This window comes from Struthio camelus, chromosome W (assembly GCF_040807025.1).
Source record: "Struthio camelus isolate bStrCam1 chromosome W, bStrCam1.hap1, whole genome shotgun sequence".
Classification (NCBI taxonomy): domain Eukaryota; kingdom Metazoa; phylum Chordata; class Aves; order Struthioniformes; family Struthionidae; genus Struthio; species Struthio camelus.
The window spans coordinates 48,153,598-48,180,978 of NC_090981.1; the positions used below are offsets into that span (position 1 = coordinate 48,153,598).

Here is a 27,381-nt window from a genome sequence, read left to right on the forward strand (position 1 = left end):
CTTTTTCCCATCCTAATTTTCCCATATATTTTGGTTAAGATTTTTTCATTAATAAAAATCTACCTACTGCTGTTATTTTCTACTTGGTATAGTTCCAGACATTTTTATATAAACTTAAGTCTCATAGCTGTGTGAAATTCTCAGCTCTCACATTTAAAAAAAATAAGATTTTAATGGTGATAGAAAAGGTTGTAAATTTGAATTCAAAGGTTCAAACATTAAAAGGTGAATAGTGAGAAAAAATCTGTTACTTATTTTTAAAATCTCACAGTTTTAAGGAGAACCTCATCATTTTGGCATGCTTACATTTGGTTGACTACACAAAAGAAAATTAAAGAAACATTTATGTCTTATTATATTCGCATAGCTAGGCTGCATCCCAAAATCTGCATGGGGGCATGAACTGTACTAGACTCAGAGCAGGGGATAATAATATCTGCCAGGAGCTGCCCTCTGTCTCTGGTGCTAGGACTGAGCGGGCAGTTTGGTCGCAGGCAGATAGATGTCACGCATCCTCCCATTGCCAGGGGTGAAATTGCTCTTCCGTCCTTGGGCTCAGACAACCCTCTTGTGACTTATGCAGTATGTCCACAACAATGGGAGACACACTTACACTGGGTGTGAGAGACATTTTTTCACCTGTGCTTATATGGTCAGTAGAGAAAATGTGTGCCTCTAGAGGGCCATTGAGCAGGTCTGAAGTGGCACACTGAAACAAGGGCTCCAAGCTCTCCTGTGAATTGCTTCGCTCTGGGGAGCCTAACTTCCAACTTTAGACATCTATCAAAATACATGCTGTAAACCTTCCCCACATGATTTCTAAACAAACCATTTTTTAAAATTTTCCAGGGGGCATTAGCACTTTTTATAGAACAAAAAGATCTTTGTGTTTTGTTTATTTACCTATTTGTCTTGATTCATGTGTATATTTACTTCTTATATCTTTTGTGTAAAGATGGTATGATAAGACCTTTATCTGTTGGGGTTACAGTGTACATAGGAAAAAGGAAATACGGAGGAAGGATGTCTGATAGACTGAAATGCCATTTCACAAACCCTGGATGAATCGTGTACAATTCCTTTGTACAAATTTTCATCAGTTTTAGTCTGTTATGTCGGAAGCCGAATGAAAAATCTGTTAGCAGGCACAGCCCTGTTTTATAGACAGAAACATGCTGAATTAAATATGAACATCTAAAAGTTAGAAGGGCTACGCTTGCAGTAAGAGTGTAAGACAACTATTTAAGCTAAACCTGGCAGATTCAATATGGTAAAATTGCGCATGTTAATTTATGACAAGTGAAAATGTCAAGTCAGGAAAGTACAGCAGTAAATGAGCTTTTCAGGATATCTGTCTGCTAGTACATGTTTAGGTTATACTCATCATCACACATTTGTGAGTATTAGAGGCCATATTAGTTTTTTTGGTTGTTGTTCTTGTGCACATTTTTGGATAGAAATACACACACAATTGACCTAAGGTGAGTAATGGAAAGGAAAAAAAAACACAAGTTCTTTTAGACTGGAAATGGAACAAAGGCCCTTAAGGGATTCCTTGCCTGTGCTGGAGAACCAAGTCCATTTTCCACCTGCTGCCATTGTATCCTAAGTTTTCTTAGGAGCATGATCAGTGACACTGAAAGCAATTAAAAATACGCAAAGGACTGAAGGACTGCTGCACTTTTGTAGCATACAGCTGGAAAGCAGTTTCTAGCTAGACAGCTAGGCTGACAGTGATAGTTAGTGAGATGCTGGTAGTGCTTCCAAATGAGTTTCAGGTTTTCTTCATGGCTCCTTCAATTTTACATTACAATAGTCTGAAAACAGTACTGAGTTCTGAAGTTGAAATATCCTACAATTATGCAATCATTTAATTTCCCACATCTCTCATTATCCCCTGCCAATCATTAAACCACCTGGTTGTTGAACAATTCATTCAGTACAGGCTGCTACTTCAAAAAGGCTCTGCTCAGGCAGTTCCTGGCTTCTTGTTTACTTGGGAACAAATCTTCTGTCAGTTTAAATGGAAGAAATTCTATGCCGTAAATTGTGCAAATGATTATTTACAGCAGCAGACAATTGGGCTTGGATTTCTTTTCCTTCCTGCCTCATATTCTGTCTCTTACTCCTTTCTTCTCTAACTCCTCTGGATTTATCCTTGCATATACACTGTTCCACAGTTTCTTCAGAGATTCTGAAAAAGTCAGACTAGAACTGATTATGTTCTTCCAACAAAATAGGGCTGAAAAGAGGAATTTTGTATGTGTCAGGAACTATTACCGTTTGTTGCTTTTAAGGCTGGAAAAAAGTGATGCTTCTCTGGCCTCTTTTCTGTAATACAAACCTCAATATGAATCATAAATTGAAACAGCAGACAGGTGCCTTTTGGGTGGCAAGAAAACAAACACATCCTCCTCAAGTCCTTTGGCTGCTTTTTGGTTTGTCTTGCATAATGATCATTTGGGCTGTCCCCTACATATTTTAGTACTGTAAATATATTTTTACATTACCTGTCATAACTTTTAAGTTCTTTCTTTGTGCTTTAGCAAGTAGACTTTTAAGAATTTAAATTTTATATTCCTCCCTCACTAGCACATGACACAAAAATAAAATATATTGCAAGTATATTGAAAAACAGAGTTTCAGTATTCTTACTTATTGTTCAGTGCCTTTTTCGCTAGTTACTCTACAAGCTCTGGAAGACAGTCAGTGTCCAGAGAGCTTACTATATTGTTACTTTCTCCCACTCTTTGTTAGGCTTATATCCTGATTTGATACTGTGGTCTGTCTTAAGGTGGTAGAAGTTCTCAACTTGCTGCTATAACAATAGAGGAGAAATTGGTGATTGAGAACCTGAATATAGTAAGGATAATTTGCTTTATAGGCACATGTGCACCGATCTTTGAATACAAGCAAAAAGAGACAAATTTTATCAGCCTCTTCAAAAAATCTGAGCCGAGAACCACTGGCTGTTTACTAGGAAAGCCCTATGATACTACTCTTCTGAGTGTACCCAGTTATCAAGGAAGTCTGACAAGAACCAAGGAGACAAACAGACAGACACCAAAAAAATTACTATATTCAATTGGAAATATATACAGCATAAGGAATATTTTTAAAGTTACAGTATTTTTAGTAGGCAGGGTAAGAGTGGATCAAAGCCAGTTGGAATCCCTGGTTCAGACCTTGCTGATGATCAGTTTTAGGCACTGCAACTGTATAATTAATTGTTTTTAAAAAGCGCAACCTACTCTATGTTAGTTTTGAAGCTAACTGGACAGATACCCTTCTTTTAATGAGCTAACACTTGGCAATGATGTTGCCTCAGTGGTACTGTGTCTGTGACCTTTCCAGTCTAGTCTGCAGAAGTTTATTTCTTCAGGTAACCTCTTGGAAGCTCTGACTAAGCCGATGTGTGTGTTGGCCTTTGTTTTCGTGTCCGGCTTATCCCATGATACTCAGCTCAGTGCCATCTGTGCTGAATTCTGTACTCTTCAAGAAAGAAGCACGCTAGCCTGAGTTTCAGTGTGACTGATGTGACCATTTCAGTTAGATGCCCTGTGCAGCCCAGGTCATTTGAGAAAATGTATAAAGACGTGACTCAGTCAGTTTTGGAACGAGAACTGTTTTTATGCCTAGTAACACTGTGACGAGTGGCGTAATTGCTGACATGTGTTTTCCATTCTTTAAAGGCCAGAGATTTGAGCGGGACAAATGTTATGAAGGGTTCTTTGGATCCCTGGTAGTAGTGGTGGTGTCAACTTTCATAAAATCTTAGCATTTGTGCCAAAACAAATACGACAATCGCCTATTAAAATGATTTTATCTCTTATGATTACGTTTCTTCTGGTACAGGCCAGTTTATAGCTTAAATGCTTGCTGTTAAACAGCACGTGTGTACATACCCCTTCCAGCTGAAACCGACTTTCAAATCTATAGGGCTAAGTTTCCATAAAGTCCTTACTCATATTTATATCAGCAATGCCATCATTTGTCTTTGATTCATAGATAGTGATTACAATCACATTTTTGGCAAGCAGGGCATTCACAGCTGTGAAGCAATGTATTATTCTTCTTGGAATTTCCATTCTTGGAAAATGCTGGAAATGAATAACTAGGAAATGACATTTTGTAAAGCTATCACAGCTTTTGATCTTGTCCAAGCAGTGTTTCCTCCTCCAGAAGAAATGCGTTCTCCCCTGTGTCTGTAAGATGACCTTCATTTGTTCATATTATTTAACTTATGACTTTGTGACTGATATTCCGCATTTGCAACTTTCTCATAATTGTTCACTTCAACAGTAAAATGTAATTTTGTATTTATGCTATCAGTATCATTCCCTGCTTTTAGATGAGTGGGAAGCATGCATTTTTCAGTTACTAGTATGTAATTCTTTAGAACATTTTGCTTACTCTTATGAGTTGCTAATAGTAGAAATGAGAAGTCCAGTATTATCCCATGTAATTGCAAGCAAAACACTAAGTCTTTCATCCTTAAGATGGACCAGCTGCTCTCTCTGCTTGCTCTAGTTTGTGTGTTCCAGATACTGATCGTGGTAATATTGGGGCTTTTGCTTAAAAATAAGATTTTCTTTTTATTTAATTATTCAGTGGCATTTAGAAATCCAAAATGAAGAACAATTTATTTTCCAGTTCAAAACTCCTTGGAAGAGACTGTTGAAATACACTGCACCTCCTCCTCCTCTTCCTCCTCCTCCTCCTTCTTCTCCTCCTCCTTCTCCTCCTCTTACTACTACTGCTACTAAAAAAATCCGTTGCAGTTGTTTTAACTAGGGAAGAAAATCTAAGGGCTGTCACGACTTGGAAGGTACTTGTGCTCAAGAGCACATCCCTTTCTTCACTCTCTTATGAAAAGTATTGATAAGCAGAATTTTGTTTAACAGAGTGTTTATGAGCAAACATGGAAGATCATGCAAGACTGGGATCCTTTGTTGTATTTCTTTTCCCTTGTCCACAGGCACATCCATTCCGTTCCCCCTTTGCTTGCTGCTTATCCTCTATAGATGTGTGAATAGTCTGTATCATATGGTTTTTATCATAATAATCCTGAAAAATGGACATCTCTGTGTGCCTCGAGTCTAGTGTTTCGTTTCCGACTTATCTCCTTGTTTGTTTAATGTTAAATTAGCCTCAGATGTAGTATTAATTGAAGCAAAAGAAGAGGCCTCATTTCCTGAAATTTAACTTTGTAGAGTTAGCTCTCATACAATATTCTTTATTGCTGCTGCTTGGAAAATAAATTAAATCTGGCTTTCCATAAAAGATGGAACATGCAAACAATTACAAACATTACTGTATAACATAATAGTTCATTCAGATTTAAAAATATACAAAAATTCTCATTATTAGTTATTTCACTTTCTCAGGTGTCAGGGAATTGTATGAACTTGAATATCGGAAGTACAAGCAAAGATTTCCCCTCCTTTCTTCTCTACCATGTAAATTACTCCTTGCAGATTTGGTTTTGTTTTAAGCAAAGGTTTTATGTCTCAAGCATCCTTATAGCAATCTCTGAACTTGTACAAAGCCATAAATATTCTATAAATTTATGCTTACTGCTTTTAAGTTGCTATCATATGTTAACACTTCTGTTTTCTAGTGAAAACTATATTGGTAATTTCATTTATGCTACTTTGCTCAAACATTAGAGATGTCAGATGTAAACAAGGAGGGACTGTCCTTATTGCCTTAACTTTTAACACTAAGAGACAAATTTCGAAGAAGAAAATAGCATGCATGCCTGCTTATTTGGCCATCCTTTTTAATAGTATGTCTGTCTCATGGATAGGCAGGTTCTGTGGGCAGAAAGCCATGGCTGGAGGGGGGAGAAAAGAGTTACACAGGAAAATCTATACTGTCAAGGCTTAGTTTAGGCAGAATTACCAGATTCACAGGAGGAGAAGTTTGCCAGTACGCTGTCCTGGTAGGGCTATATAGCGGAGTGCCAAGCACAGATTTGGTCACTGGCAGGTTTCTGTCCTTTACACTTCAATAGTGTTTAATCATCTGTTGCAATAATTACTATTGTTTAACATTTATTTTATTCTACTTTTTTACTCTGAAATCAAAATAATCTGATTTCACCGGAGAGTTTATAATGATTTTCTGAACCTCATGGAAGAGCACGGATTGCACAGAAAAGAAAAGCTGCATTAAAAAAAATTCTGAATGACTTCTGACCTGAAGCACAACTGATTTTTTTTCTTTTCCAGAACCTTTCATAAAACTTCTTATAATAAAATCTTTGGTGAGCTTGTTTTTTCCCCTTCTTTCCTGCTTTTCCATTTGCTGTTAAATGTTATAGAAATACCAGGTCTAATGTCTTCCCATAGTCCCTTTTTAATGATGGAAAAGTTTTTGAAAGTTAAAGTACCAAAACAGAAAAATAAGCAAGTCTCTCTTTCCTTCTATTCTTCATATTTCTTCAACTATTTCCTGTGAGAGAAAAAAAAAGTGAAATTTCTAAATTTCTCCCTTTCTCCCCAAAATCCACCATTGATAAGTTCTTGAAGAACAATATTTCTCCTATTTATACCACTACTACTGCTACTCCCAGTAATACTTATTTTAGGCCTAAGTCTTTTTTTGTGAGTGGATCTCTAAGCTCTTTACAAAGTATCCTTTTTGCAGGAAGGGAAATGGAAGCACAGAAGGGGATAAAATGATTCACTCAGGATGACTCATCCAATGAAAGACCTGGTTTTGTATCCCATTATCCTATTTCATTCCTGCAGAGGAAAAGAATGAAAAGAAGAATTTCCTGATAGCTTATAGAGTAAAATATCTGTGTTCCTTACTCAGCTGCCTAGAGGGGCCCATGCCTGTCTAAGGCTTCTCAGCTGCTGTTTTCTTTTACCACATAAAACCAAAGACCCTAATAGTGAATTTTGCTCCACAGTCATTGGTATACCTGATGGTTGATTGTGCATGTATAATTGTGTCAGCTGAGGCGAGTGTATAACATGTCCACATGTGTGACAGGCTTGTCAGGGCTTTGGAAGTGTAGATTGAGTTTTGCTGAAAAGAACTGCTTAGAAAGCAACTTTACATTTGGCAAAGTTATTGATTGGACTGGGAACACTTCAGAGGATGAAATAACCAGATCTCAGTGAAAAAAAAAAATTCTAGACAAAGCTTGCTCCAAAAGCAACAATATTATACTTTCATTTCTCAGCTGTACCCACTGGTACTAAAAGCTGGCATTTCTCCTTTTCTGTCTGTTGGGTTGCACATTTTGTAATGTTTCCAAAGTAATATAATCACCTCCGTGGCGCCAGCAATTACGGCATGTCCTGCCCCAATTTTAGCAATGACATCGATATCAAGAAAATAGACTTTTGGAATCAAGTTGCCAAACATCTTTTTTTGCACAAAGTAAAATAAGTCATACACAATTTTTCCTGAAAACTGGAAATTGCTTAATTAAAGAGATGTCTTTATGCCTTTGATTTGGCTTTGTTTTTTCTATTTGTAAACCGATGCCATTTTAATAATCATTTTATTCTAACAAACTCTGTAGTTTAAGTGTTATGATTCGACCAGGCTTTGTAATGCTTTTGGTAGTGTAAATACACAGCCCTTTGGTGTTAGGGGAAGGTTGCAGAATCAAGTGAAGAATGAGGGAAAGCAGCAGTGTTTTGCCTGATGCAGCATGGCGGCAGAGAAGCAGGTCCAGCAGGGAGGATGGGTGCTGGATCAGCACAGCAGCAAGCCAGCCATCTGCTCTCCTCCAATGTTCATTCTCTGAAATTGGCTTGAATTTACAAATGGCTTTATGTTGATGGGAAAAGCCTGAATTGTCCTTGTATGTATTGAGAGGTCTATGGGTGCATACTTCTGTATGTGACAGGCTCAGTTGTAAATTTTTATAAAACACTTTGATGTCACCTTGTGAGAGGAATGCTTGGTTTGGTTTTGCAATATACAGTGATTTTTAACAGTTTGGCTTTCCAATCCACACACATTTATTTTAAAAGTGTATTTTTTAAGTTCCTGTTTCAGCCTACCCCATCACATCTGCTCCTGAGTTTCTTTAGTACTGGGAAAAAATGCCATTCAGTAACTAGGACTTACAGGAGAACTGAACGTACATTTATAGGATCATATTTAAAGGAACTGCCTTCGCAGTGTTTCAAGTGAAGAGTGTAAACGGATACTTTTGCTACTGCATTCCTCAACAGAGAAAGAGTCATTTCTTTGGTGAGATGCGCTTGGTTCTGTGTGCGGCATGAGAATGCTGTAGCACCTAGAGCCTTGTTTTATCTTGTTTCAGGTTAATTTAGGAATAGTTCTTGAGAACTTGTAGACTTCTGTGGATTTAGATAGTTCAGCAAATTAGAGTTGCTTAATATAGCTTAATATATGTAATAACTTTACACCTGACAATATGTTCTCTTGTCAAAACACTGTATTAGTAGCTTTATAGCTTCTGTTCACAGAGTCAGCACAGTCATGTGCAGAACAGTGATCTTATGCTTAGTAAGAGAAACTTTGCAGACAGTATAGGAACACAAGGGCGTTAAGTTAGAAAATGCGTATATTATGATGGTATCATAATGAGACTATGAATAAGATGTTCTAATGAACCTGAAGTCAGTAAAATATGATGTTAACCAAATATGCATTATAAGCAAAATGGAATGCACTCTTCTTAGTATATTTACTAACCATTAGAAAGCAAGTCTGCAACATTGCATTTGAAGTCTGAATTCTGTGATGGTCTAGTAGTAATAGCTGTGGATGGTTTTACAGTATGCTGACAAAGAAAATAGGAGAAAAACAATGGGAAAGGCAAGAGTTTAGGTAAATAAGGTCTTTTTTAAATGCAGCATATAATTGATGAGAAAGCATCTCTGCAACATATGCACAAACATATATGCAATAACCTCATATGCACATTATTGCAGTGAAAAGGCACCACAAGAGAAGGAAATGCCAACATTGAGATTGACTTTAGAACCTTGATTTAGTCCTATTGTACATAAATATTATGGCACACACTTTAATAATATGATTCCATACTGTTTTTTACTTCACCGAGTGCATGGCATGAATACAACTCAGTGAGATATTCAGTATTCTAATCTTTTTTTGCTGTTCTTTATGTGGTCTCATGCTTTATTTGCAACCTGCTATTCAGACCTATTGGGAAAGCAGTTATGAGCGTTTTCATTGGCTATTCTACAGTATTCATCACTACAGTATCTTCCTACTTCTCAAACATAAATAACTTAATTTTCACAGCACCCATGTGGTACCATCCTTACTTAACAAAGAGAGAAGTGAAACCCAGACATTAAAGTGAAAATGTTCCCTAAATCAGGTGTCCAAAATGAGATGCCTAGGACTTCATTTTTTGGACTACTTGTCATATGATGATTCATATATTCAAAGCATAGTTCCTATGAAAGGCGGAGCAAATGTTTATAAGCTGGAAGAGCGGGCAAAGTATTACATATACATGCCCTGTTCTTACCCTTGCTGGAGGCAGGATCTGGGGGAGTTTGGATCCATCCAGTACAACTGCTCCTGTTTTCTAAATTCTTTTGTATTTGAAAGTGCCAGTGTCCATGCAGCTCAGACAACAGGTTGTCTGAGCAGATACCCCAAGAATGAGAAATACAAGTGACTGCCTCAGGATCAGACGGGTGGTCTGCAGCTCGGGCAAAGATTATCTCCAGTTCAGTAGCTTATAATTTGTTTTGGATTAATAACTGGAAGTATCATTCTGCATGTACTGCTTGTTTAGTGAATGTGCTGCAGGGTCTTCTGTCAGTATTTAAAGGCCTACATAAAATACGGTATGAGCGCGTACACTCAAGATATCTCAGCTTTGGCAGCCTTCCACGTTAGGCTCCTGAGCTTTCTGTTTCCCTTTTAAGGTTGTTGCTTGTATGTGGCAAAGTTAGAGCCAGGATTTTAAAGGGCCACATCGTGAAGAAGTGGACCTTGACAGATTTAGTAGAAGTCTAGGGAAGTTGCAGAGACTAATAACTTAGAGAATTTGGTAAAATAAATAAACAATTAAAAAATACAGAAAAACTTAGTGTGTTAAGAATTGAAGTGGAAAGGATTTCAGTGAAAGAAATTCAAAAAAAAAACATTGAGTACAAACATTGCAAGGGTCTGAAGCTCAAATACTTTTTACCTTGTATGTATTAAAATATATATGCCATAATGTGAGTGATAATTTCAGTACTGGTAAAATATATTTTATTTTCTGTGCACAAATTTCCTATAAGAATGGTTTGGGCTACAGCCCTTCTTTCCTCTGGACCTTTCTGTCCACAGCCCTCATCCGTTATCTGGGAGAAAAACTTCTTGAGCACAGGTTGGTTGAAGGTCAGTTGGAGGAAAGACTTAAAAATTATAAGCCTAGGTGATGGCTGAGGGATGTGACTGCTTTTTGTCATGAAGCCTGCACACTCAGGTTCTTTGGAACCTCCTTCTACACCTCATTCTCCAGTAATAACTGAAAATAGCTAGTAATAACTATTATTTCTGTTTTTCCATCTGTATCTGGCCAGGATACTGTTGTCAAAATTCCCTTGCCACTAAGCACAGTGTATATGTATCTACATCTTCTGTGACCTCCTAGAGTGTTTATTCTCATTGCGGTTATATATCAAGATTTTTCAGGCGGTCCTGTTTTCCAGGAAGCTTCCAATTGCATGCCATGGCAGCGTTAGACCCAGGGAACTTTTATACCTCTCTTCTGGATGCTGTTTGCTTTCAAAAGTACTATAGGATATTGATTTAAGTATTATGCATCTGAGAAGCTGCTGCTTTCCCTACATACCTGCTTCAGCACACCACTAATTGAGAAGGAACACACAAGCGATTTGGCCACTTCTGATAATGAGATCCGATTGAATTCACTGAATCAGGAGGCTGAGTTCTGTCAGTGAATTGGATTTGCCTTCTGGCAGTAGTCTGTTTGTCAAGCATGATGTTATATTCATTTTTATATACTTTTTTTTTTCTAAAAGTCTTTACTATTCAGCTACTTTCTTAGAGGAGGTACATTTTATACATTTATAATGATATTATATAATGATTTAAGTGTATGGTGACACAGAGAATGTAAATCAAATAATGATAGCAATAAAGTGGAGAACTACAGATACCGTTGAGATAGCACTCCTAGAAGTATACTCAAGAGTTGGCTAGGTGATTAAAGCGCTAAGAGTCCACTGATGGCTCAGGGCCAATTGGCTGAGGGGTTGCTTTAGAGCTCCACTAGATTTGCTATATATTCTTTCTCATGTTTGGACTGAGTGACTCTATATTTTAGCTTTCTTTATTTCAGAGTCTGCAAAAATAGTTCTGCTTCTTAAATAGTTTCTGCAGACTTCCTCATTCAGACTTTGACCTGCCAGGCATTTCCCCAGAAGCCTTGGGGAAAACAGTTAATATGTTGGTGGCCATATTTTATTATCTGAAAATGGGAACCCTAGTCCGAATAGGATTATTAGATCAGAAAAATCATACAAAGTGACTTAAAACTAGTAGAAGCATGGTCAGATTATGACATCTCTTAGAAATTATGTTGTATTTTGTTTCTCCCACATTTTTAGCTTGCATTTTTATTGTGCTGCAATAAGACAAGTATTTAAACTGCAGAGAAATATCAAAGCCAGGAAGATATAATCCATGTAACAGTATCTGGAGTCTGACATTCATTTCTGCACATCATGTTACTAGGAAGATGTTAACTTGCAAGAGGCAAGTTCAGAGATGAAAATTCATCAGGCAAGAATGAGGAATGAATGAAAAGAATCATGAAAACAATTCTAGTATGGCTGGGCACAACACAGAAATTGATTTAATAGGTGCAACAAAGGCTTTAAAGACTTGTATACTAAAGATATGTGGACTACTGAGGTATATCTAAGAATAAAGGGATGACATTATGAAAAGTACGCCTTGAATTTAGTATGAGGAAACTTTTCCAAGCAAAATCCCCCATATTACAGATACAGAATAGTCATCGTAGGAAGCAACTTGCTTGCAAACTTCCTAACAGAGCATGAAAAGGCTTCTATAGAGATTGGCTGCATTTCCGAAGTCTCATGAGACAAAAGCTTAAACACATAAGTGGAGTTCTTCTGCTAACATGTTTGAGTAGATTAATTCTTATAAATCTTTTTGCTTCAGTGTATTTTTTGTCCTACTCCTGATGTCTTACCCTGTTTTCTCTGCTTTTAATATTAGTTTTAGGCCCTGTTGTACTCTTAAGTGTTTACTAAAACAGTTAGGCCAAGAGCAAAAGCCAAGTTCTGATGCTGAAAGGAAGAAATTTCATGAAATGACGTATTTTCTTCTTTTGCTTGCAGTCTTGGTACTGGAAAATCTATCCATACCGCTTCTAAAAATGGACTTAATCATAGGGCTTGCTTGCTGAATTGCTTGACTGGAAACCCAAAGCCACAAGTAGCTAGTTGGCTTGAATTCTCCCATATACAGTGGTAGGACAAAATTCAGATTTAGATCATATATTTATTTTAATATCATTTGGTTACAACTCACTCAGCATATATGCAAGCAACAAAGGTTAAAAGTATTTTGTTAACTTTGCTACAGAGAGAAAATATCAGTTAAGTCACCTATATAAGTATTTCTTCTTCAAATGTAGAGAGATTGTATGATATTTCTTCCAAAATGTCAGTGTAGATTTTTCTCCGTTATTTTCTTTATTCACTTCCCTTAGATCTTTGCTTTTGACTTGGCATGTGGGAGGAGATAGAAAGAAAAATCAAAAGAGAAAACCGATGCGGTCACTCCTGCGTCATGGGTAGGCACGGACAGAAAGGAAACATTTTGAAAAGTCCTGGCCAGAGAATTAACATAAGAAATAAATTTCAGGCCTGGCATTCAGTTATATAAATCCACTGATTTATTTTTATGATTTTTTTTCTGATACTGCATGTTAACCTATTTAATATCTGAAGTCCAGTGGGAGCCTATAGGAGGGGTTGATAGCTGACAATTTGTTTCTTTCTGATAAAGAAATTGTAAATTTTGACCTTTATTGTTAGAGTAGTCACTGGGTGGCTATTTCTAGCAACAAAGGAGACATCCAAGTCAACTGCTGGCTCAATATAATGCTCAGTTTATTAAAAAGAAATCAAGAGGCCCAAGAGAAGTCATAAAAGACATAATTAAAGTGCTTGTCCAGTCTCCTTTAATTAATTTATTTAAAGTTTGTCTACAATCAATATTTCACCAATAAAAAATAATAATTATGTGGTATATTAGCAAGTCTTTGGACAGATTTATAGTTGAATGCACTGAATTCGGTGAATGTAGTTCATGTTTAAAGACAGATAGCAATTAACTACCCAAATGTGTCAATGAAAAGGCAGTTTTTATTAGCAGAAAGACTCTATTTCATAGGAAAGCAGGGCCCTTTGTCTTCTTCATTTATTCCTTCCTTCTCTGACAGAGATTTTAAAATTAATATAAGAGAATCGGTGTCCGCCTTACACAAAATGCTTTCCAGTGTTACGGTATCTCAAAAGTCTTTATACATTTTTTGAAGGACTGGGTCAGAGCAGCTGGCATGATTTCCGGAGTAACTGAAACATGAAAATAATCTGTAACTGATGCAGGATAAAGCCAGCAAATCTAAGAACAAAACTGTATACCATCCTACTTTGATTTGAGACACACAAATGCCCAGCATACACAAGCTTCAGTACACACAAGGTCTGAGAGCACGCCCTGCTCTCGGTATCCGGTGGGACAGGGAAGAAGGAGCCTTTCCTAGCGCGGGCTTCACACTGAGCTATCCTCGGAACAGGCACACTGCGGCCTTTCCCGACCACCATATGCCACGGGAGCCTGCCAGGTCAAATGCCTACTACTGTTCTCAGTCCCATAATATCAAGCAAGCAAGCAGGGCTTATCCTGCTGTGTGCGCCCACAGTGCAGGCAGAGCGCCACAAGCAATCTAAGGAGCGAGTTAGGATTCTGCAGTTCAGGGGCCCATCTGCCCCTCCCATTTCTCCAGTAGCCACAGGCCACCTCCTCCACAGTAGATGCCTATCTGCGTGCTCCTGACCTGGAGCTCATGCTATAAACCCTTTTATATGCTATTTACCCCTTTTTTGGAGAGGTAAAGAAAGTTTTACTGCCTTGTTTGTTGCTATAAAGGAAGGTCTGTCCAAAGGAAGTTACTACTGAATGGCACTTCTACGATAACTTAAGTGAATGACAGCTGCCATGCAATATGTATCCATTCCGTCTGGTGGTGGGATTGTGCTTCCTCGTAAAAATACAGAACAGGACATGTGGGAAGTAACAGAAAGTAAGATGGGTAGGCAGGTTGTTGTGTGGCTGGAGAGATTGCTTGACACTAGGACAAGATTCCTGTGACAGGAGACAGAATTTACTTCTCTAGATCTTGCTTGACACTCTATAATGTTTAAAGATGGCCTTAAAAGATGAGGTATCCCTAGAGGATCAATTAGTCTGGCTCCTACCTATCTCTGCCCCTTTAACGTCCAAGATCAGAGAGGTCGAGGGTAGGGAGAGACTTGTAATGGAATCTAATATCAGGAGTGCAAGGTGCGTCTTATAAATTGTAAATTTCTGAATTCATTTTTAAGAGGAATTTATTTCTTTTACTTTTTTATTGTTGTTAAACTCTCTACAAAAAATCCTCCTAAAACTACACTAAAAAGAGGGTTAAGTTGCTAAGCTCTCAGTAATAAGGAAGACCAACATTAAGATTTTCTGTGCGGCCTTACTTATGAGCTCCTGTGCACATTCATTATCATACTATTACTTCTTACATAACTATATGTGATATTTCGTACAAAGATCTGCTTTCTTCATTTAGCAACCTGGCAGAAATTAGGAGAGAGTTACTTAATGACTTAAAAGGAATTCCTCAGAGGTTTTCTTTCATTAGGCAAAGATGTTATGTGGTGCTACCAATGAAGCAGTGCTTCTAAGATGTAGGAGCCAGGAGAACTAGAACCTTTCCTGGCTTTGCTACAGGTTCCCTGTGTCACCTTAAGCAAATAATTAATAATGTTCCTAAATGTTTTTTGTGATGTTACTGCTTCTTGTCCTGGTAACAGTTCTTGTGCCTTCAGTAACAACTTCTATACTACTTCTTCCTTTCAAAAGAGTACCCTCCACCAGAAGTGTAAGGAGGCAGAGGAGCACAGGAGGGAGAGAATAGCACAAAGATTCGCTACTTTCAGTTTGTCACTGAACCTGGTCTTTTAAATTCACAGCATATTCCCCACTGTAGCTTAAAGCTTAACAGGAGTGGGAGGATAAATATGAAACAACCACGACTGACACTCTGCAGTCTCTGCCCAGGCAAAATGAAGAATCTGTCCCATTCTGTAGCTTAAACTTTAAAGTTTTTCAGAGTATATACAAAGAAAGATTAGACAAACAGCTTGGGTGAAAGTCTTCAATTCTTCGTTCTGAATCTCTGTTCACTTGTGCAGCGTGATCAGCAGCTCTAGTTCTTGCAGATACGCCGTGTGATACAAGCCACAGCAGCAGACCATTTTATTTGCAGTGTAACAACACATTTTTCATTTAGTTCTGTATAACCTTTTGTGTCTGAAAGTGTTGTTAGCAAACTTAGTCTTAGTCTTAGTAACTAAGAGCAAAACAAAACACTTAACAGCTATAGCATCTTAGGAACTTTTTATACAAACATATGTATTTGGCAAACCAGTGCTGTATTCACTCTTCCTCTTTGACTGAAGCACTGAACGTTTTTTTTCTTGTAGCTATTTACATGAAAGACATTTTGATTGAACAGTATGAGCCAAATCCTAGCTGATACTCCTGGATCCATTTCGTTGCTTTTGACACCCATCTAGTGGACAGATAGTATCACAGCATAAAATTCCTGTCAAAACAGCTCTGTGCAAGTCTTACGCATACTTGTTATCTAGCAGTATAAGTCACAAGGCCTCACACAATAGATGAATCTGCAATTTTATCCAATAAGCTTTTAAATTTTAAGCTTTTAAAAAGGAAAATATTTTTGAAATTGACAATGAAATCATTCGTTGAAACCTGCCATAGGTTCTCATTGGGAGAAGCAAAGCTGGTAACAGAATATTCATATCATCTCCGCAAAGGGTGGGTGAAAAAGAAAAACCCAAATCTGCAAACAAACCCACATATTCCTTTAATCCAATAAAATATCTTTTATTTAGTTGGCCAATGAAGTCCACTGTTAAGAAAATCTATGTAAAAGAGTATTCCTTACTCAGCATTTTCCTGCTGGGGGACTTGCTTATAGTTCCTTTAATTTATTTCTCTATCACACTAACTTTTGCATTAGAGCTTTCAGGCAAGCTTATATACATTTAAAATGATGCTGTCATTCCAGAAGTGAGTATTACTACACACAGGAGTAGAATAATCATCTTCTGTTTGACCTAAAATTGCGTGAAAGATCTGTCCTCATTTGAAAAAAAACATGCATGTATTGTTTAGGATCTGATGTTATCTTACAATTCCTTGAAGAAAATTTTTTTTATTTAGACACTTAAATTAAGAGTGTTACCATTTTTGGATATGATGAGGTCATAAATGTTCGAAAAACTTCACAGGCATTGTGAGTATTTTGTGTCCTTGATATGCTCAAGAAATCTAACTTGAAGATATTCATTACTAGTGAATAATAGTAGTCAACAAATAGTAATTGCAATATACTTATTAACATATAGCAATATAAGTTGTAAAGGATGTTTTACTCTAATATTAATACTACCTAACCCTTCTCAATATTTTTGTGAGTGGATCACAAAATGCATTTTTAGATTTGAAACAATCCTGAAAAAGTTAAAGTTATTATCAGGGAGACTGAAAAGCAGAGGTGCCTTCAGCTGCCCATGATCACCCAGCAGACTAGTGGCAGAACACTCATTAACACAGATTAAGTTCAGTTAATTCGAGACAGATAATGTCTTGTAGTAGTGGGATATTTGAGGACATAGAAGAAGTACTCGGGCGTAATCAAAAGAAAACAAATCCGGGAAGAAGTGCATATATTTTTTGAAGTGAGCTGTTCTGAAAACATCTCTTCAAGTTGATATGTTGAATTCTTTTTTTCTAAATAATTTTCTGGAAAATAATTATTTTACTTTCCTAAATTCACACTGTTTGTGAAAAGTGGGTACAAAATGAAGAGAAAGTCCTATGAAATCTAGTCTGAGTGCAGCAGAAAGCTTGAAATTCCACGTATGCATACAAAGTAACTGCTAAAACAATAAAAGTAAAACATGAAACCAAGATCCACTCCCTGTCAGGCAGTGTGCTTATCTGTCAAGATAAGCAATATCTGTTTCTTATATTTGTTCATTTAAAAAAGAAAAAAAGCAATGGGAATGCTGTCATTTCCGTGAAACATTACGGTTGCTGACAGTACGAGCTCAGGTCAGCGGTAGTTAATAGCAAGAAACAAGCTAGTCCAGATAGCAGCATGTACCTGCTATGACACATGTACAAGGCTGAGGTCTAATCAACAGCTGACGTGTACTGAATAGTTTCTCTTCAGCTGTCATTGGATATAACTGAAAACTAGTGGGTGTCCTGTTTTCAAAATGAGTACTGTATATGAGTTCATTGCAAAAACATATTACGATACTGACATGTATCCATATTTACAAAGATCTTGTGATGGATCCTCTGTTCATCTCTCATTACTAAACACTTTAGCATTACTTAAGTTCTCGCATTAGAACTGCAAAGGAGCTAAATTAGTTATAAACGAAGGTCTCATACACAGCTTTTGTACTATCCAACTGTAAAACTCAAATTGCTGTTTGCTTTTAGAGATATGACCAACCAAGGAAGGAACAATCATCTTCCACTTCTGTCTGAATACAATCTGCTCCATCGTATCAGATGCAGATATGATCTTGCCGATCCACTCTTATGTGACCTCTGAGATTGCGTACTGCAACTCATTAAAAGTAGAAACTGAGCCACGTGCCCCAGAAGGACTCCATATGGTACATACAGCAGCTATCAGGCTGCTAAGCAACACAGGTTGCCATGAGCACATCATCTCAGCGCTGTTCCCCGGCACTGGCTTCTGATTGATTACAGAGTCCCATTCAAGGTCTTTGTTCTGCTTTCCAAAGCTCTTTGTGGAACTGTCAGGGACTACATGAAAGACCTTCCCCCTCCCTCTCCTTCCCTCTCCCCGTCCCAGCCTCTCATGACAGCAGGGTTCCCTAGGAACAATACAATTGTTTACCTCTCTATCAAATGCAATAGCTAGAAGAGCTAGATCTAAGCTGTATAGCTCAAAGATGTAAGATAAGAGTAGCCGCAGAAGTTACTCTGCTGGCAGCAAGTACAGAAGTCATTTCTTTGTTGTAGTTGTACAATAGCAACTATCTCTAATGCATACAAACGTGCACAAACACACACATACACATTAATCATACTCCAGCATTTTATTCCTAATCTCTGAGAAAGGACGAAATATGCTCTTAAAACATTTGAATAGTAATGAAATATTAGTGACGGGTAGCTACTCAAGAACTAAAGGGTGGGAGGCAGGGTAATGAGGATACTAGATCAAGAAGGATGGGGCCTGAGGAAGAAAACAATGAAACATCATGTTTCTTCAGGTGCAGAGCTCATAGACACCCCTGCATGCAGAGAAGCATATAGCCCATGTATTCCATATTTCTAATAGAAGCTTCTTCCTTTCCCGAATTTCTTTCTGGAATTGACTGGCTTTTGATTTTCCCATGTTTAACAGACGCAATTACCTAGTGATAAATTTGTCAGAATAGTGTTCATTACTTTCAAAATTCATATGTCAATAACATAAATCTTTTCATCCTTTTTTTTTTTTTTTTTGCAGTTTCGATGTAGACAATGGCACATCATCGGGACGAAGTCCCTTGGATCCCATGACAAGCCCTGGATCAGGGCTAATTCTTCAGGCAAACTTTGTCCATAGTCAACGTAGGGAGTCTTTCCTTTACCGGTCAGACAGTGACTATGACCTTTCTCCAAAGTCCATGTCCAGGAACTCCTCCATTGCCAGTGACATGTAAGTACTTTAAAAAATAGTTTTAGCCCATGTTTTATCCTCTGCTATCGTTGGGCTTACATTTTTCCAGCCACAAGAAATTTCTTTTAAGAATCAAAGACAGTAATCACTCATGCCACTCAAGTCACAGAAAATTGTTGTTTATTAATTTGTTTAATCAAACTCGTATTTGTCTCGGCAGTTTTCTGAAAGTAGCACCGTGAGGGTATACTTGATGCGTTTATGCACTGTATTAGCTTTGACAGAATGATCAAGACAATCAATATCAATGTACCAAAACACTAAAGAGAGCTTTGAGATCTTGGCTGTTAAGCTCTTTTCGATACAACCTATACAAATCCAATTTCTGCTTCCATTTCTTTTCACTGGGAATTTTTACAAATTTTTTACAACAATCCCAGTTAGTCTTGAACAAACCCTGTGTAAGTGGTTGTAGACTGAAGCATTTAGGAATTTACTCATTTTCCCCAGTTTGAGCAGAGCAATTGTTTTCAGCTTAACTACATGTTAAACTAAATTATATATTGCTCGCTCCTGAGAAAGAGCATGCTTTTCCCTAAAATATATATTGTTTGATAATTCAGCAAATTAAGGAGGAGGTGAAAAAATCTGTATGATACCCTCACTTCAATCTATGTTGTAGTAAGAACTGTGGACAGCCCAATAGCTGTTTGTTACAAAGACCTATTTGCACCTTTGAGGAGTTTTTGAGGCTCTTAGAGCAAAGATTTAACAGCTGGCAGAAATGAGAAAATTAAAAAGAGGCAAAAATTATTTCAAATAGCTTTTCAACTAAGTGGCAAAATTTTAACAAATGTTTCTGGAAAGTTATTCTCTTCTCTCACTGCTCGACTATTCTTCTGTGATGTGTATATTTTCTTTACTAGTGAATCATACTTTGCAAGTATGTGTAGACTCTTAAAGTTGCATGTGTAGTGGCAGTCAGATGCAAATCTCTGTTTATTTGTAAGACTAAAAACATGGTAAATATTCTTTCTATCTTCTAGTCACTTACAAGTAGCAGAAATGAAGGATAACTAAATATTTTCTTTGCTTATTCTGTTCCAAATTTCATTGCCAAGTATATGTTTACGGTTCAATTATAAACCACTAAAATGAATAACCAGGGTTGTGAAAGTCCCCTAGTGACCAAGGAAGTCAAAAGCATCAAAAATATAGCAATAATATAAATGTTGTTTTTTGTAATGCAGCAAAATATGATAAACATCCTCTTTAAAAAATAACAGAGTCAGTACACAGGTCAAAAGAAAACATTTTTCATAATAATGAGTGAAAATTCACCTGCTATTTAACTTGCAGTCATTATAACTGGGGATTCCTATTTTTGGCTTGTTTCATTTTCAGAAATGTCGATTAATCCATCTATTAATAGCTTTTTCCTTAGTTAAGTGTCAGGATAAGCAAAATTAATGCCTTTGCAGAGATTTTATGTGAGGCACATACATCAGCTAAGCCCTGTAAATTTAAGTACTTTAGTAAACTTTGTGCCTAGCGTGAGTAATTTTTGTTGAGACAAAATAAGTGAGAAACAAACCAATACATCCTGCCTTGTAGTATAGAAAAATGCATTTCACTTGCAGATGGAGACCTTTACTTTTCCTCTGACATTTACCTTTTCTTTTAGATGTTCAGAAGTCAGGCTTTTAGTGTGACATCCATGTCAGGATACCGTTTGGGAAGACTTTCACATTCTGAGGGGCAATCCAGGTCCCTGCTCTGCTTACATGAGTCATTTCAATTAAAAATTCAATTAGTGCTCCATCCTTGAACTCATAATCCACTTCTGCTTTTCCTAGAATTCTGGGTAATATTTCAGCACATGGCAGTAAATTGGATTAATGACTGAAACGCTGAGTGCAGTTTCTTCTTTGGATACTTGTATCTACTCTTCCTTTCAAAAAATTTTTAAAACACATCTATGTATTAAATTAATTGGACTTCACACCTGGATAGATTTCCACAGTTTGCTGTCACATATGGGCTGCTGTACTAAGAAGGTAACTAATCCTGCCACTGCCTAGGATGGAATACAACAGGAAATGTAAAGAGCAAGTTGTTTCAACCACAGAATATTAATCATAAATCAGTAAACCCAACTCTAATAAGCTTGACTATATCACAGAAGCAAAGTAAAGAAACACCAAACAATGAAAGAGAGGAAATTTTAAAAAGAGAAAATAGTGAAGAACAGATAAAGAAAAAATATCACGAAGCTTTTTACATATAATTTCAAGGAGAAACTGAATGTTCTCATGAAAAACCCTACTTATGATATTAAATACAATCTCACTCTGGGTCAGGACGTTCCAAAAAGAGCTGGAGGCTGCAAGAGTAGTCAGGGAGAGTATCACACACACATTTAGATCAGTCTCAAATTATCCCGTTTCCTTTTTGCATGCTTTATTCTAATTACTGCATGTTTCTTATGTATGAGTAAAATATACTACCAAACATACACATGAGTAAAATATACTACCAAACATACACATCATTCAGGTAATGTAGGCAAATTGATTCTGGAATCCCCTGATTTTCTCAACCTCAATATGTAACTTTATAAAGCAAAATATAAAGCAAAAGGCATACATCTTGTATTTGGAAGAAGACAAATACGTTATTTTTAAAATAACATGAAGATTTCTGATATTTTCAGTGCCATGAGTGTAAATTGGATGCTTACTGTAATACATTCAATTTCAGTAGCAGCAGATGAAACAAGTTCAAAATTAGTCAAATTTGGGATGCCGTGATCAAAGATAGCCCATAGATGGCAGTACTAAAGTATTAAATTCATTATTCTACCATTATTTGTTATTTGTATTACTGTCGAAGCGCTGAACTATAGCAAAGGAATGGAACTCCATCATGCTCAGTTCTTTGCAAACCCAGGTCAAAAGCATGGCCTCTACTGCAAAAAAACTTAAAATCGAAGTGTGAGATAATAATCAAGAGGTTAATATAGTCAGATACAATCCCCAGAAGAAGATATGGAGTCCTTATGCCCAAAGTAGTAGACTAGCGAAACGTCAGAGAGCAAATGAAGAGTTCATTCAAAGACCTGAGATAAAAGTAATGGAAATAAGTGCGGAGAAGGGGGAGGAGGAGAGTTTTTAACATCAGAGATAACGAAAACGTATCTTACTGTGAGGAGCCAGAGTAGCTGAGGAAAACAATAGAAGATTGCAAGGCAGACAAGATGAGAGAAAGCTTGTGGGACAAATGTGAGTGCACTTATGGCACTGAAAAAGGCAGAAGGCAGCTGTAGGATAGGAAAGGAAAAACAAATCTAAAGGACTGGAGTCAGTAGCATATTTTTTCAATTAGCTCTTGAAAGAAATAGCACGGTCCTAGAGAGAAAAAGAAACAGAACGAAGAGAAGATGTGAGAAGATTAAAAATAAAATAAAAAAGGCCATACAAGATTGTAAACTGGAGAGGCAGGTGGTTTTGATAGGAAGATAGGGGGTCTAAGGCATCAAAGCACAATGGTGTTGTGAAGTCTGGCTGTGGAGTTTCCAGTTTCATGTGAGGATGTGAAGATCAGAAGCAAAGAGATGAGTGAGCCAGTATGAGGAATTACAGGGCGGGGTTTGTGATGAGAGAGAGGAAAACAAGTTTAAAGGGGAGGAGAATAAAGAAAGTAGAGTTAAATAAAAAAGCCCCCAACAACACAGTAGCAACACAGAGAGAAGAAGGAAGAAAAGCCAGCTGAAAGATGAGAGAAGTCGTCAATGTTGTAGTGGAAGAAATTTCTCATTTGCATTTGAAAACATCAGCAAAGCAGGGAGCTTGGAATATGAATGTCTTGCAGAAGTGGCCTGATTGCCTAATACCTGCCTGTTATCACTGCTATTGCTGCTCAGAATGTGAAAATCGAGGCAGAGGACGCAGTAATAATACATTTTATGTCTTTCTTACATTTTATGTCAGGGATCACTGGCCGAATTAACCATGCATCAGATTTAATTTATAGAGAATCTCCACTTTACCAAAAATCAGTTCTCTAACCAGATTTAAAAAATGGATGCTTTAATGAAATCATTAACATTCATAAACTTTAGAAAGAAACCAATAAGCAGTCCACTGGCTAGGGCAAAGCCTATGTTTTAACTACCCCTTTAAAAGAAGAAAAGCATGGTCTACAGTCCCCCATGGATATTTTGGTATAGAAGAGTGTCTGAGCTCCACTATGTCCTCTTCTGAGCGTATCTGGGGAAACAGTTATTTTCAACAAATTATAACAATAAGCACTCCTGAAATCTACCATTTTGCCACTTCTGCAAGGTCACAGAACATGATTTTGGGGCAGCCTTCAATAAAAAGACATCCTAAGTTGTCCATCTGAACCTCACTCACTAAAAATGCAGCTGGTCTAGGGAGTTTTGGGGGCTTCTTTAGAGAGATTCAGCACTATTTCTTTGATCAGGTGAAATATCAATATAAGCTGTAATTAGCAAAATTACACAAAATTTGCTAATTTCTGTTTAACCTTGCTTCCTTCTTTTAAGCATCAGGACCCAGCCAGGGAGGACTGACATTAGAAAACTGCAGTGTCATTTGCCTGGTGATCTGCTAAATGGCCAAATGGCCATCAGTACATCCAGGCCCCGGCCTGGCCTACGGCTCTTCAGCCAATACCTTCTGCAGATAGCAGCATCCCTCTGCCACAGTCTCTGATAAAGCAAATATCAAGAGGATGCAGTTTACTGCAGGATTTTTTTAAATGTAACTACAGTATAATCCTGTGTCCTTCTAGTGGACATGCTGCTTTAAAGATTGCATTGTAACATATCTATCTGTAAACCTTGGCTCCATGTTTACCAGGAGAAAAAAGTCCTCTCCTTGAATATTAAAATTCAAATGTACTTTGGAACAAAGAGAGCCTCTGATGGATATAGAGAAATCTGTAGGATTAATTAATTATCCCCATTTTCAGTAGCTGGAGAAATAGTTATGGGATTCTTAATTTGTTTGGGGTTTTCCCCAAAATAAAGCCAACATAATCTGTAATTTTGCAAATAGTAGAGAAGACAGAAAAACAGAATTATTCTGGCTGCAAAAATGGCCTTAAATAAAGAGAAATTCCAAGATGGGGCGTTCCCTTATTTGTCAGTGACTGACAGGTCTGATCCTGACCTGAAGCTGCAAATGGACTGCAATATCCATTTAACTGGCATGTGGAACAACTCCCAAAGGAAAGGGATTTTTAAGGTGAACTTGCACACGCTTTTTCCAGTTCTGGATTGTTTGTTCTGTGAAAAAAAAAAAAAAAGAAAAAGTATCTGGATTGAATTCATAAAGGGAAAAGTACTTTAAAATAATGATATACAAAGATGGCAAACCTGGACAGTTAAAAAGCTTCATCTGAGCCTTTAATACACCAGTATAATGAGGATCTATCTTTTCCTGCAGAATGGGAAGCCAAATTACTAGTGATGCAGCCTATTCTGTTTTTTTCTGAGCCAGGAAGGCCTGGGTGTATTTATAAAATAGTCTGATATGCATCTGAAGTTAGGGAGAAAAAAACCCTTTTCCCTGAAAGGTAATCTGCAAAAAGTTCTAAACAAGATTGTAGGAGAAAAACTATATCGTTATTGTACAAATTGACTACATTGCAATTTAACAAATTGGAAGTAATTGTCTTTCATTTGAAATAGACTGCTGCTTAAACTTCTATTCACATAATTTTTGATAAAACTATATGGAAGAGCTGAAAAAAGCCAGTTAAACTGCAAAGTCAAGCCTTCTTTAGAATTTTCTATTTAATTTCAGCTTAGAAACGATTCTTAATGAAAAACTATAATAAAGTTTGCCTGAGTCATTTATTTATTCATTGCAAAAAAAGTTATTATATGGCTTTAGGAAAGATAGGCCAATTTTACTTCATTAGGTTTGGGGGGGTTTTTTTAAGATCTTTTAAATTGAATAAGTCTTCATGTTTCAGCTTAAATTAAGCTAAATAATTTAATTAGTAAATCACTTTTATACAGTTATAAACAAAAATAATTTGAAAAAGACGACGGTGTCCTTTTCAGTTGCCTGGGACATTTTACAAATGTGGTCTAAACCAAAGAACTCAGTAATAACCAGTTTGCTTAAATTTAAATAATAAATTTGAGCAAACTTCATTTTTTGATCATGAGTTATTTTGTAAACAAAAAGAGAACATTTTGTCATTTAGAAGGCTTTTTTTGGTCAGCATTTTATTTCAGGAGACCCGCAGGTGCTCTTAAATGTGCTTGTATAGGGTTGTTTATTCAGGACTTTTTTGATGAAATGCAAATTGATTTTATTTTACATTCAGACAGCACAGAATCATCAGTGGTGCTATATGTGATCATTAAAAACTAATCACTTTCCAGATAGACCTCTCTACTTAAAACACTCACTTCTCCTCTGGAGGTGTCAAGCTTTTGCTTCTTTTTTTTTTTTTTCTTGTGGAAATTAGGGATGTTTGAAACAAAATGGCAAGATACTTACTGCTCCTGTACTAAACAAAGACAGTCTCTCTTCAGTCAAAGACAGCATGTTATTAAAAACACAGTATCAAAAGATTCATAGCTGAGACTTCGGATGAATCATAACAACACTCATCTCCAGGCTTGCTATCCAGATCTACTGCTGCTGTAATGGGAGGGAGGGAGCACGTGTGTGCTTTGTGTGTGCACGCGTGTGCATGCAAGAGCAAAGGACGGGATGGGAGTGGTATGGAGAAAGGGAACTTTGAAAAAAGGGAGCTGAATGTTGTCGGGAAACCTCTCAGACTATGTTCCAGCTCGGTGATCACCTACATGCAGAGGCTAAATTGATTTCACAACCCAGAAGAACATTACTTCTTGTTTCATCCCTTGGGGCACAAACAACTTTCTGTATGTTTGCAATGATGCTAATTTTGTGTTAACTGTGGAGTTCCTTCTCTAAAAATGAGGAGTCTGAAATTCTTATGTGTTTTGCTCATTTCTCTTGAAGCCTTCTTGTTTCTTCTTATATACAGACATGTAGGAGCCTTTGAATTTAGTTAGGTGACCCCGTCCTAACCCTTGAACCTGAGACAGCGTTTCTGTAGCTGACTGCAGCAAGCTCCTCCAGGGCAGGAAGTCACCTTGCACCCCGGTGCTGGTCTCCACAGCTCTGCTCTGTTTTCTTTCAGGAGAGAAATCTTTCAGCCTTCATCAGAAGGAGATTCACATGGAAAAATCATGTGTTCTTATTCCTGTGAAACAACACAATTCTCAGCATTTAAATATATGGAGTAGGGAGAAGCAAGCAACCAACTGACTGTGGCTTAAAAGCAGTTCAAGCTAGCGTGTTTTATTTTCATTTGCAACAAGCCAAGAGCTTACATGTGTCACTTAACGCAATTAAAACTGATTAATGGTAACTCATTAAGCTGCAATAACTTGATTACCTCCAGTTATATGTGCACACCCAAAGATTAATTTCCTGTAACCTGAGCAGAAAACAAACCTGTCCTGTAGTCACTGATACTTGCTGGTTTTGCAGCCTTGCTTAGGGCTAGATAGCGATTCCTGTTGCATGAACAGTCCAACCACAGCACTGCTGAATTGGCCTGGACTCTTCTGATCGAGTTCAGCTGTTTTCTGGATCAAATCCCATCACTACACCTTCTGGTTTAATCCAGTCCCTCCTTCAACCCACAAGCCAAACTTCTGCACTGCAGTAACTCCTTTTGCCTGCCATCACCCCAGTGAGCTCCAGGCAGGCTGCCTTCTGATTTTAGAAAGAAAACCACATATGCTAGTGAAGCACACCGACAAGTCCACGCTCTGTCTCTCTTTAGGAGTCAGTATTTCTCTGTCAGACTTAATGCAAGCCAGTTTCTCAGAGCTGTCTACAGTACTTCTCTTACCCAAATGGCTGACTTGTTATGATAGGGTTAAAGCTTGATGGCTGTTTGGGACAATATGATACAGTTAATTTCCTGAGTTGTCCTATGATCTAGTACATCGTGCTAGCATCCTTCTGCAAGTGGCCCAGTAGATCAGTAACTAGACGTTTTCCTCAGGCAACTTACCCAAGTCAGATGTTAGAGTGCAGTCTCTTTGGAAAATGCTTAAACTTCCTGAGCATAGTGCCTCTTCCAAAGGCACTATGATACTCTCATGGGAGATGGAAAAAGTCTGATACCATTCCTATAACACATTATAAGGGATGGGAGAAAATAGTAATACTTGCAATTTTTTTGAGTTAGTCAGCTGATTTTGATTCCAGCACATTCAGCAAGCACCCAGATGACACTCAGCCAATTTCTCTGTTGGTTCTGAA

At 37.4% G+C, this 27,381-nt stretch overlaps 1 protein-coding gene across 7 annotated transcripts in view; it reads left to right on the forward strand.

Annotated features, from left to right (window-relative positions):
• LOC138064098 (3',5'-cyclic-AMP phosphodiesterase 4D) overlaps positions 1-27,381 on the forward strand; it is a 402,077-nt gene that overhangs the window by 257,320 nt on the left and 117,376 nt on the right. For all 7 annotated transcript variants that reach the window (XM_068925073.1, XM_068925074.1, XM_068925077.1 and 4 more), the window contains exon 2: positions 18,884-19,075. In XM_068925073.1, the coding sequence (XP_068781174.1) occupies positions 18,884-19,075 (192 nt within the window). The remainder of the gene's footprint in view (positions 1-18,883; positions 19,076-27,381) is intronic.